At 43.8% G+C, this 13,400-nt stretch overlaps 1 protein-coding gene across 1 annotated transcript in view; it reads left to right on the top strand.

Moving 5' to 3' along the window:
- Window positions 1-13,400, top strand: part of LOC142296517 (CD109 antigen-like) — a 265,735-nt gene that overhangs the window by 238,844 nt on the left and 13,491 nt on the right. Inside the window, exon 32 of the mRNA XM_075340205.1 lies at window positions 2,677-2,813. Coding sequence (XP_075196320.1) covers window positions 2,677-2,813 — 137 coding nt within the window. The remainder of the gene's footprint in view (window positions 1-2,676; window positions 2,814-13,400) is intronic.

Raw genomic sequence — 13,400 nt, 5'->3', positions numbered from 1 at the left:
TATCCAGGGACAACGTGGAGCCTCCCAATTTTTGGCTGCCCTGCCTAAGGGCTATACTATAATACACCCACTTCCTGACAATGCACACTTAATGTTTTGAGGCCCTCATGCACGTCTCTATCCAGGGACAACGTGGAGCCTCCCAATTTTTGGCTGCCCTGCCTAAGGGCTATACTATAATACACCCACTTCCTGACAATGCACACTTAATGTTTTGAGGCCCTCATGCACGTCTCTATCCAGGGACAACATGGAGCCTCCCAATTTTTGGCTGCCCTGCCTAAGGGCTATACTATAATACACCCACTTCCTGACAATGGACACAATGTTTTGAGGCCCTCATGCACGTCTCTATCCAGGGACAACGTGGAGCCTCCCAATTTTTGGCTGCCCTGCCTAAGGGCTATACTATAATACACCCACTTCCTGACAATGCACACTTAATGTTTTGAGGCCCTCTAGCACGTCTCTATCCAGGGACAACGTGGAGCCTCCCAATTTTTGGCTGCCCTGCCTAAGGGCTATACTATAATACACCCACTTCCTGACAATGCACACTTAATGTTTGGAGGCCCTCATGCACGTCTCTATCCAGGGACAACGTGGAGCCTCCCAATTTTTGCCTGCCCTGCCTAAGGGCTATACTACAATAGACCCACTTCCTTACAATGGGCACTTCAGGTTTACAGGCCCTCATGCACGTCTGTATGCAGGGTCATTGGTGAACCTCACAATTTTGGACTGCCCTGGCAAAGGAAAATACTACAAAGACTCAGTTCCTCAAAATGGGCACATTAGACTCAGAGGCCTTTATGTACGTCTCTTCTCAGGGACATCGGAGTGCCACACAATGTGTTACGTAAAATCTTTCATGTATTAATCTCAAAAAGTAACATACATTAGCTCTATCTCACTATTGGGTATGTGCCCTTAACATTTCCGCCATGAAAATTAATTTTGGTGTCATTTTGGAAGGTTTTCTGGTGAGTCCGTAAAAATGGCGTAAAACGCGGACAAAATTGTTCACAGCTGTGACTTTTGAGTGATAAATGCTTCAAGGGATCTTCCCCATGCTGTTGCCATGTCATTTGAGCACTCTTCTGAGACTTTTGTGCCATTTTTAGGGTTTCTACATGCTGCCGGTGGTCATTTCACAAAAATACTCGGGTCTCCCATAGGATAACATTGGGCTCGGTGCTCGGGCCGAGTACACGAGTATCTTGGGATGCTCGGCCCGAGCCTCGAGCACCCGAGCTTTTTAGTACTCGCTCATCACTAGTAAGTATATATTTTATTCAAGACCTGTAAATAAGGGGATGTAAAGAAGTGGACAAACCCTTTTATAAGGCTCATGAGAAGTATACAACTCCGAAACTGAATGGATACAAAAACTGAGGAAAAACTGTGGCAGATGCGATGACTCATTGATGGGAAATGATACTGGATTTATTTTATTGGTTAGAAGAGATTTAGTGTTATTGACCATATGAACAGCAACATATAAACATTGAAGGGATCTGGTTATGTTGAAAATGGTATTTGATCTGCAGACAGGGTGTTATAGAGCAGGACGAGCGGATCACATTGATCTACATTTTTTTGCCTAAAAAGTATCACTAAAGGGCACTTTACACGCAGCAATATTGCTAGCGATGTTGCGGGTGCAAGCACCTGCCCTCGTCGTTTGTGCGTCACGGGCAAATCGCTGAATCCAGAACTTTGATTTATCCAGTTGTCGGTGTCAGCTTACTGGACTGAGTGAGTACGCAAGTGTCCTCTTCACACCTAATGGCACTCCCCAATCACCATCACCGAGTCCCGGGGCAATTCCCCGTACCCAAGGAGGGTTCTAACACCTGGCTGCCCCATTCCATCACACCCGGGTACTCCCAACCGCAGCGGTAGTACTCCACATTACCCATATACCATGGGTGGCGCCACGAACTTTAACACAATCCCCTGTAAATACCCCCTTCATTTGAGTGGCCGCACGACCCCCGGGTCCGGACACCCCTCGAGCCACCGCGGATCCGGATCCGAGCAGCCTGGCTGCTGACACGGGGGCGGCACACAAGAACAATATATGGCCTTATTCAGACCATTAATTCATCAAAATTCACAATTCCACCTGCTTTGGAAGTAGAAATGGGTCTCCCAACCTCTTGCGGCTGCACAGGTTGTACCAATGATACGTCCACCCCTGCTTTGATCCGTACTTTGAAATACACTCCCCCATTATAAGTCAATGGGTGTACAAAAAAACAATCAGTCACTTATGCATTACAAGAATCCATTTTTTTATGGATCCATTGCAATTATTAACATAGGAAACTGTATTTTGCCTTTTATTATTTATTAAATGTCATATGGACATCAGAAATGGACATACAGGAGGCATACACATGAAAAATTGTCCGTTTTTTTGGATGAAAAATAGACTTTTTCAAAAACTTGTCTGAACCTAGCATAACCCACATATCTCATTTCTCAAGAACCAACATGTCTGACATATTTACTTTCCTGCTATTTTTTCATTTGTGTTCCTTGTCCAATTGTTTTGTTTTTAGAATTTTTGTTTTAACATTTCAGTATTAAAAGTGCAACATATACTGTATTTAACTGCACCTCATCCCTATACTCCAAATCATAACGGATAACTTTCTACTTTAATAACAGCTTAATTTAGAATACAATCGAAAGCCATCTTCAAGAGCCAAGAGAGACACTACTGTTCCAGAGGCATTTAAGTTGGATGTGACAGTGAAAGAAGATGCAAGTAACATTTATAGACTGTCTGTAGAAATACGTACAAGGTAAGTGTCATGATTGACTCCTGGCTCAGCTGGAACTGAGCCTTTTTTTTTTAGTTTCACTTCTGATGCAAGTCACGTTACGGGTTAATCCTTCCTGCCTCGTTCTGGAGGTCAGGCTGCTTTATTAGGGCACTGTTTCTCTTGGACTTCGCCAGTGATATTTCTGGCTCTGCTGTGTTCTGCTCTTGAGTGACCTGTTGTCTGCCCTGCCCCCTCCTGACCTCCGTGTTCACCTGACCTGTTAACCTCCTCTCTTGTCTGTTTCCATCGGTGTCTCTCCCGCTGTCTCCCTGATCGTTCCTTATCTGTTTAGCTTAATTCTGTCTTGTCTTCCCATTCCCCCTCGCTTCTAGGCTCTGATTTCCCGGCTACTGACTATTTGCTTCCCTCTGACTACGTTTAGACTTTGCCCTTGTGTATTTACAAGACCTCATGTTGTGACACGGATTTCTGACGATTCTACTGCCATCTGGTAGGCTTGACTAGTATTACCTCTGCTAGGGAATTCACTGCTCATACGTTTCCTCCACTTTTACGCCCCCTAGTGGTTCACCAGCTAACTACCTTCTCAGATAGTTTCAGGAATCCTCTCAGTCCCACATTACTGCGCTGTACTGCTATTGTACATCTTAGAGTACAGCGTGACAGTAAGATCTAGCTGTCTGGAGTTACCAGAATTTGTCTTGCCTATGTTTTATGAACCAATGAATCTCACATATTGTCAGGTCTGGCATTAGGGTGGGGAAAAACTGGCAGTTTCCCAGGGTCCCCACACCCTTGGGGGCCCCCAGCATCTACAGCAGGAGTTACACTGAAAGTAGCATTATCAGTGCAGCTTCCGATGTGGAGAGTGCTTGAGGGACTTTGGTGACATCACGATCATGTGACTGGCCATATGACCGTGATGTAACTGTCAGAAGGGCTGCAGAGGAGATGGAATGATGGTAAGTCTTCTAAAGAGAGTGTGTGTCTGTTTAGAATGTATTGGCTCCTGGTAGTATATATGGCTACAATGTATGGGCTCCTGCTGATATATATATGTAGAATATTTGGGCTCCTGGACAGCTCACAGCTGTCATGCTTTATCTTGGCTGGGTATCAAAATTGGCGGGGACAGCATGCTCTATTTTTTAATTTTTAATTTATTGAAATATTAAAAAAAATGTTACATGTGGTTCCTCATATTTTGATACACAGCAACAATAAGTACATGGTGGGGGGCTGCAGCCTGTAGCCATGACTTTATCTGTGCTGGTATCAATACAGGGGGACCCTATGACTTTTTATTTATTTATTTATTTATTTATTTATTTATTTATTTATTTTACACCATTCTAAGGATACAGACAGCATTTGTAATTTCAACCAATCACAGAAGCTATCTCAGTCTCAGAATGTGGGGTGTGGTCCAACGGCAGCCAATCAGACATGCTGATGGAAGGGGAAAGCAGTCAACATGTATGAGGGATAATTATCAGACCAAGAAGTAGCACTGCAGCTGCGTGTAGACTAGGTTAAGTATGTACTGCTTTAACCCTTTTTTATTTACTTTCTTTTACAGCCCCCCCACACCATTTTACAACACATTACTTTTGCCTCCCATTGAATTTAATGGGTTTGGCTAGGATCGATGATTGGATAAGCTTGGATCGCTAATCTGATCGGCGATCTCAGTAGGGTTCGGAGATCCTGAGTCAATCCGATCCTTGCCAGGATCGTTCATCTCTATATATGTCTAGAATGTATGAGCTTCTACTGGTATATTGGTCTAGGATGTATGGGCTCCTGCTGGAATATATGTCTACTGTACAATGTATGGGCTCCAAGTGGTTTATATTAATGAGGACATCAGAATGATGTATGAGCTCCTAGTAGGTATAAAATGGCATGTACAAGTTTGGGCATGCCTGGTCAAAATTGCTGTTATTGTGAACAGTTAAGCAAGTTGAAGATCAAATGATCTCTAAAAGGCATAAAGTTAAAGATGACACATTTCCTTTGTATTCTAAGTATGTTTTACATTTTAAAAAATTACAAAAAGGAAAAGGGGCCGATACAAAAGTTGGGGCACTCTTGAAGCTTTGTGTGCTCAGATAACTTTGACCAAGGTTTCAGACTTTAATTACCCTATTAGAATTATACCTTTTTCACTATCATTATTGGGAAAGGCCAGGTGAAGAAAATGTTACAGCTTTATTAAAACCCAGCTTAAGCTAACCTTATGTCAAAAATCAGCAGACATTGGCTCTTCTAAGCAGCTGCCTGCTTCTCTGAAAATGAAAATGGTGGAGGCACACAAAGAAGGAGAAGGCAATAAAAATATAGTAAAGGATTTTCAAGTTGCTCTTTCCTCAGTTTGAAATGTAATTAAGAAATGGCAGTTAACAGGAACAGTGGGGATCAAGATAAGGTTTGGAAGACCAAGCAAAAGGTCTGTGAGAGCTGCTCATAGGATTGCTAGGGAGGCAAATCAGAACCCATGTTTGACTGCAAAAGACCTTCAAGAAGATTTAGCAGACTCTGGAGCTGTGATACATTGTTCTACTGTTCAGAGACACCAGCACAAATATAGCCTTCATGGAAGACTTATCAGAAGAAAACCTCACTATAAAATTCAGTCTGAAGTATGCAAAAGAACATCTAAACAAGCCAGATGCATTTTGGAATCATGTCCTGTGGACCAATGAGGTTAAAATAGAACTCTTTCGTTACAATGCTCAAAGGTATGTGTGGGGAAAAAAAGGGCAAAGAATTTCAGGAAAAGAATATCTCACTAACCATTAAGCATGGGGGTGGATTAATCATGCTTTGGGGTTGTGTTGCAGCCAATTGCACAGGGGACATTTCACAGGTACAGGGAAGAATGGTTTCAATGAAATTTCAATAAATTTGTGATGCAAACATAACACCATCTGTTAAAAAGCTGAAGTTCAAAAGAGGATGGCTTCTACAAACAGATAATGATCCTAAACACAAGACAAAATCTACAATAGACTACCTCAAAAGGTGCAAGCTGAAGGTTTTACAATGGCCTTCACCGTCCCTTGATATGAACATCAGTAAAAACCTGTGGCTAGACATCAAAAGAGCAGTGCATGCAAGATGAGGAAGAATGGATGAAGATCCCTCAAACAAGAATTGAAAGACTCTTGACTGGCTAAAAAAAGTGTGTACAAGCTGTGATACTTGCCAAAGGGGTTACTAGGTACAAACCATGCAGGATGCCCAAACTTTTGCATCGGCCCATTTTTTGGACTAACATAGAAAGAGAATGTGTTATCTTACTTTATGCCTTTTAGGGATAATTTCATCTTCAACTTACTTCTTACTCTTACTTCAACTTACTGTTCACAATAACTGTAATTTTGACCAGGGGTGCCAAAACTTTTTCATGCCACTGTATATGTGTCTGTGTTAGAGTTGATTGAACCCGCCAAAATCCAGAACCGGTGGATCACTGCCGAATTGAACAAAAAAAAGTCTGCATCCGCTCCGATTTCCGATGCCCATATAAGTCTATGGGAACCAGAATCCGGAGATTAAAAACGTTTGTGGGGGTATGGGGGGGGGTAGGCGTACGCACGGTGTACTTACTCGAGGCTGTGTCATGGCAGCAAACTCCTTCCAGGTCACAATTTTCCCTTCCGGCGCTGACAATTCAATATTCATTGTTTTGACTGCCCACCGATGCGTGTAATTGTTTGCAGTTAGACACGCCCCCACCCTGAGTGTCAGCGTGTCAGCTGACTGCAACCAATCACAGGCGGCAGTATGGCCGGTGTGACGACATGGACACCCAATGCCTAGCATGAGTTAAAGTTTCTTAAAATTCAGCCAGACGTATTGTTCTTTTGTGTGCTAACTCATGTTTGCTAAACCATTGTGTCTGACAGGCTCCTCTGAGCATTCATTGTAATGTAGTTGTGTATTGCTAATCTAATGTAAATTACCTTAGTAGCCATTGTCTAGTCTGTGCATTCCAGACACCAGCTATCCTCAGTCTTTCTGTCCACATCATTTAAATGAACATTATCCATGCAGGTTGAAATTCATCCAATAAGAGAAGCAACCTTGTACAACCAATCCGATAAGGTCACAGTTTATCCTAAGGGAAGGTTATGGCTATAAAAGGGATTTCTTTAAGTCACGAGTTGTTGATGGATGTGCATGATCCAGTCTAAGCTCTTAGGAGCTGACTAGAGGATCAGGATACCTTGTAGCTTCAATCTAGGGACTCTGGTTCTAATTGGAGACCATATCCACAGTCTAGGGATTTCGACTCCGGCTTCCAGGATTATATCATCAAACCAGAGACTACTTAAGGAGGAAACCCAGGTTGGGACAATCCAGTCACCTGGTACAGACTTTGCAGACCTCAGCCAGCTTCCTAAATCTGGCGTTATTCCTTTCTTGGTGGGTGCCCGCCGAAAGCGGGGTGCTGCTGGATTGGAGTAAATAGCCCTGGAAGCTCTGAGACACGGACATTCTAATCCCTGGTGAGCCAGCGGAAGGGTGAGACTCTGTTGCCTGTTACATTTGTGTTTTGCTGGTTATGTGTTATGTGCCGTTAATATTTTGGGGATCCAATAAAGTCTTAATATTGTGATTCCCTCACCCTGTGTTCTCTGAGTAGTGTTCCGCCCACGGTTAAGGAGGTCGTGTGTTCAGTTGGGATGAGCCCTAGCCACGCTGTCTTTCTAAAGGCGGCTGGTTCAGCGGACAAGAGCACCCACTGGGCCCCGTGTCTCCACAGCCGGTGGGCGGGGAAAGCAGTACAAGTGTCTGCGGGTCAGTATGGTGAATGTGCATGTGTTTCAGAAACACATGCACGTTCCTGTCAGAAGAGTGCGGTGTCAGACTCGTGCAGGTCTGACATGACATCAACTGGCACAGCGTGCCGCTGTCTGAACATGAGCGTGCATGTACGTAGAAACACATGCACGCTCCTGTCAGAAGTGTGCGCGGCTGTGCTGCGATGTCAGACTCGCGGGAGTCCCTCGCAAGTGTGACTCCAGCCTAAAAGAAACCACATATGGCTTTTTTTATTATTATTTAAATTAATAATTTAAAAAAGAACGACGTGCGGTCCCCCTTAATTCTAATACCGAACAAATATACTAAAGCTAAGGTATTCTCAGCCCGCAGCCACCCGGTATTGCCGCATCTATTAGATCTGACAATCTCGGTGCAATACTGGCTCTTCCCATTGGCCTGTTGCGGTGCCAATTGAGGTAATAAGGGGTTAATAGCAGCGCACACTTGCTACTAAGCCCTAGGGTGTGATGCACAGGCGTCTATCAGATACCTGCGTCACACTAACCTGTAAGTGAATGTAAATAAACACAGACACAGAGAAAAATCCTTTATTTGGAATAAAAGTATAAAACACACCCTCCTTCACCACGTTATTAAACCCAAACACCCTGCAGGTGCGGCGTAATCCACACGAGGTCCCACGCCACTTCAACTCTGCTACATAACACAGCCAGCAGCCATAGAGCATGACTGCTGGCTGTGCAGACAATGAGTGAGCCGCGGTGACTGCACGGCAGGCAGATACTATCACAGGCTGGGGGTCGCGTCTGCGTGCAACCAATCACAGATGAGAGGACTGCTGGTAACCGGGTAAACACGGAAAGCTGTGTGTATGCGATGCATAGTACAGGAAGTGAATGCGTGACCCGGAAGCTGTGTGACGCCATGACACCGAGTCTCGGTAAGTATGAAACGCTGTTTTATTTCTGTTTTTCTTTATTTTTCAAATATTTTCCCCAATCCCGGATCCGGGTCCGGCACCCGGAAATCTTTGAAACCACGTGGATCCGGACTTTTGCAGTCCAGATCCACTCAGCCCTAGTCTGTGTGTATGTGCTCTTTGTATGCATGTGTCTGTATATGTATGCGTGTATACATGTGTGTGTATACATGTGTGTGTGCTCGGTGTATACATGCATGTGTGTGATATGTGTGTATATACATATGTCTGTGTAAAATATAATATTTGTTTGAAATACTGTGTGTATGTAACATCTATTTATAAATCACAGATGCACAGATAAGAGTTGATAAGTGTAGACATGCTGGAAGTTGCCCAACAAAAGAACAAAATGCTGCTCATTCATTGGGTGATTGGATTGTTTATAGGCAGAACAACTCATAATTCTGATCTTTAGCAGAGAAAACTGTGACCCAATAAACTAAGTGATGCATCGCTCAAATTAGGGTCTCTGTTCCTATATCATGCTGTTGTCAGAATACAAAGCAAGAACCTACTGACAGATGCTCTTTAATATATTTAGTCAAAAAGTTTGCACTTAATGAAAGAAACACCATTAAAAATGAGATGTTAATAAATGTCACAATGACAACAAAATTGCTGTCCTCAACGACTTCTGACATAAAGTTCAATACTACAAAGAATAAATTAAAAATGGACACTAGCGCTCACCCAGGGGGATAATGGGGGAGGGGGGAACCTAGTTGTAACTGTGTTAGAACTAGTAGGTGCTGCAGGTAGTAGGCAGGGTCTGCGTAAGCCTGTCAGAGTAAGGCTAGTTTCACATTTCCGTTGTTTTAAATCCGTCAGGTCCGTCAGCAACGGATCAGTCATTTTTTAGATGTCAACTGACGGAAGTGATGTGTTTTTCACAGGATTCCTTTCACAGGAATCCTGTGAAAAAACTGATCCGTCTCGTCCGTTACATCCGCTGTGCGTCTGTTTTTTGACGGATCAGTCATGATCCGTTTGTGTTTGGGACAGCCCAGTTGGTGTGCCAAACATGCTGGGCATGCTCAGTAGAGCATGATGGAATCCAGCGCTGGATTCTGTTGTAAGACGGATTACGACGGAATCCAGCACCATAGACATCCATTACAAGCATGACGGATGACGACGGATTCCTGCACGGTGCGTTAATTTTGACTGCTCGAAAAACGTTACATTCTGCGTTGCTCACACCCGGCAGTCAGTCATAAACAACTGACCGTGACGCAGCGGATGCAACGCAAGGTCATCAGTCACAATCCGCCACTAATACAAGTCTATGGGACACAACGGAATCCGCTAAACAGATTGCGTTGTTTACCATAGCCGCTGAATGTGACTGATACATTTTAACGGAAATGTGAACCTAGCCTTAGGGTAAATAAAATACAAGTACTGTACTACTGCGCTCACTAGAGTGGGTACGAAGGGGTTTAAGTGGGGGTGTCGATCAGAAAAAAAATAAAAATAATAAAATAAAATAATTAGATATGGGTGAGAATGTGGTAAATGATCCGCTATAATACTGGTAATATAAAAATATATAGGTTCTATTAAATAAATATAAAATTAATTCAGGGTAATGCACTAAGATGGATGCTCAGAGTGGCACTGAAGAGCCAACTGGGTAGGTGTGAAAAACCTGTCAAGAGAAGAAACAAACAGGGGTAAGTGTATCTGTATTTGGGATGGCAGATAATGTGAAATTTTGGGGTAAAGAGATTTATTTTATTACCTGATGGTAGCACTTTTGTTGACTAAAATTGGATAATTTGAAGACAAAGTGGAGTTAAGGGTGGGTTCCTTTAAAATAAAGAAAAAAAGAGAAAATGTAAAAACACCTATTGGAAATAATATAATGCATGAGATTATCTATGTGAGCAGCCTAAGTGCAGATACCTTTACGTGAAACACAGGAGGGCTCACTATCCATGGCCTATATGGATGGAGTGTTGATAATAACCTGTAGTAATGAAAATCGCAGGTTATCTATTTATAGTTCAATTGTACAATTAATCCTGATAGTAATGGAGGTAGATACTGTCCCATCTAAGCTCAGGTAACTGAACCCAGGCCTGGCATTACTGGAGACTCTTCCGGTAGCCAGTCCGACGCTGCCTGCACACATACACTGTGATTAACAAGGTGTCTCCTTTAGTTTTTGAGCCTTTTTTGTGCTTATACCCTATACTATATTTCTTCTGATTGAAGCCTCTCGGCTTTTTCATCACCACTTATATTTATATAAAAACTAATTTTTAGTCAATTTTACACACACACACACGCACACACACACACACACACACATATATTCAAATTTGTTTACTTTTAAATTTTTTTATTTATACATTTTTTTTAGCCTCTGAACTCCTTATAGTATCAGGTCCTATCGGCACAAATTCAAAGGAATACAATATATCAGGTATCTACCTCCATTGCTATCAGGATTAATTGTACAATTGAACTATTCATGGATAACCTGCCATTTTCATTTCTACAGGTTATGTTTAACACTCCATCCATATAGGCCACGGATTTCACATAAAGGTATCTGCACTTAGGCTGCTCACATAGATAATCTCACACGTTATATTATTTCCAATAGGTGTTTTTTACATTTTCTCCATTTTTTTCCTTTATTTTAAGGAACTCCACTTTTTCTTCAAATTATCCAATTTTAGTCAACAAAAAGTGCTACCATCAGGTAATAAAATAAATCTCTTTATCCCCAATTTTCACATTACCTGCCATCCCAAATACAGATACACTAAAGCGGGCTTTACACGCTGCGACATCGCTAATGTGGAGTCGTTGGGGTCACGGAATTTGTGACGCACATCCGGCCGCATTAGCGATGTTGCTGCGTTTGACACCGATAAGCGATTTTGCATCATTGCAAAAACGTGCAAAATCGCTAATCGGCGACATGGGGATCCATTCTTAAAAATCTTTACTGCAGCAGTAACGAAGTTGTTCCTCGTTCCTGCGGCAGCACATATCGCTGCGTGTGACGCCGCAGGAATGAGGAAGCTCCCCTTACCTGCCTCCCGGCCGCTATGCGGAAGGAAGGAGGTGGGCGGGATGTTACGTCCCGCTCATCTCCGCCCCTCCGCTGCTATTGGGCGGCGGTTCAGTGACGCTTCAGTGACGTCGCTGTGACGCCGCACGGACCGCCCCCTTAGAAAGGAGGCGGTTCGCCCGTCACAGCGACGTCGCCGGACAGGTAAGTATGTGTGACGGCTGTTGTGCGACACGGGCAGCGATTTGCCCGTGTCGCGCAACAGATGGGGGCGGGTACCCACACTAGCGATATCGGGACCGATATCGCAGTGTGTAAAGTAGCCTTTAGGCTATATGCGCATGTTGCGTTTTTTACGCGTTAACGCTGCGTTTTGAACTGCAGTGTTTTAGTGCCAAATTGAATGCGTTTTGCTTCCCCAGCAAAGTCTATGAGAAGTCCGAAAATTCAATGCACACGCTGCAGTTTTTTAAAAAAAAGCAGCAAGTCACTTCTTTTTTGCGTTGTAGCTGTGTTCTGCACCCATTGAAATCAATGATGTGGGTCAAAACGCAACCAAAATGCACTTGGACTGCATTTTTGTTGCATTGAAAAGCAAAACGCAGGTCTTTCAGTCTCTCTCTGTCGATGTCGGTCAATCTCTCTGTCTGTCGATGTCGGTCAATCCCTCTCTGTCTGTCGGTCGGTCTCTTTCTCTGTCAGTTGGTTGCTCTCTCTTTCTCTCTGTCCGTCGGTCGGTCTCTCCCCCTCTCTCATACTCACCGATCACTGGCGCGGCGCTGCATGGCAGTTACAAAGCTCCTGCGGCTTTTCCTCTTTTGAAAATGCCGGCCACTCATTATTCCATCTCGTATTCCCTGCTTTCCCCGCCCACCAGCGCCTATGATTGATTGCAGTCAGACATGCACCCATGCTGAGTGACCACTGTCTCTCTGCAACCAATCACAGCCGCCGGTGGGTGGGTCTATATCGTGCAGTAAAATAAATAATTAAAAAAAAAATGACTTGCGGTCCCCCCCAATTTTGATACCAGCCAAGATAAAGCCACACGGCTGAAGGCTAGTATTCTCTGGATGGGGAGCTCCACGTTAGGCTATGTGCGCACTTTCCATTTCCACCTGCTTTTCAGCTGCTTTTTAGGTCCGTTTTGAACTGCAGCGTTTTCTTGCCAAAATGAATGCGTTTTGATTTTCCTGCAAAGTCTATGGAAAATGTGAATTTCTTGTCCGCACTTTGCGTTTCCAAACGCTGCGTTTAATTTGCATAATTTTGGGCAAAAACCATGCGTTCAAAGAAGCAGCATGTCAATTGTTTTTGCCATTTTGACAGCGTTCTACACCCATTGAAATCAATGAGTTGTAGTAAATCGCTGCCAAAATGTTAAGCAGTGCGCTTGCATTGCATTATTATTGCGATCCACATGATTTTATTTAACATAACAAAGGCAGGTCTTTCGTTCTTCTCTCTCGGTCGGTCGGTCTGTCGGTCGGTCTCTTTCTCTCTCTCTATGTCTCTATCTCTCTCTCTGTCCATGTTGGTCTCTCCCTCCCACCCCCTCTCTCATACTCACCGATCCACGATCACCGGCGCTGCGCAGCACGGCGGTCACACTGTGGCGGCTTCTCCTGTTTTGAAAATGCCGGCCGCTCATTAATCCATTACGTATTCCCTGCTTCCCCCGCCCACCAGCGCCAATGATTGGTTGCAGTCAGACACGCCCCCACGCTGAGTGACAGCTGTCTCACTGCAACCAATCACAGCTGCCGGTGGGCGTGTCTATATCGAGCAGTAAAAAAAAACAAAT

This window comes from Anomaloglossus baeobatrachus, chromosome 3, assembly GCF_048569485.1.
Source record: "Anomaloglossus baeobatrachus isolate aAnoBae1 chromosome 3, aAnoBae1.hap1, whole genome shotgun sequence".
NCBI lineage: Eukaryota > Metazoa > Chordata > Amphibia > Anura > Aromobatidae > Anomaloglossus > Anomaloglossus baeobatrachus.
The sequence above is the reverse complement of the archived record's forward strand: the minus strand, read 5'-3'. Positions and strand labels throughout refer to the sequence as shown.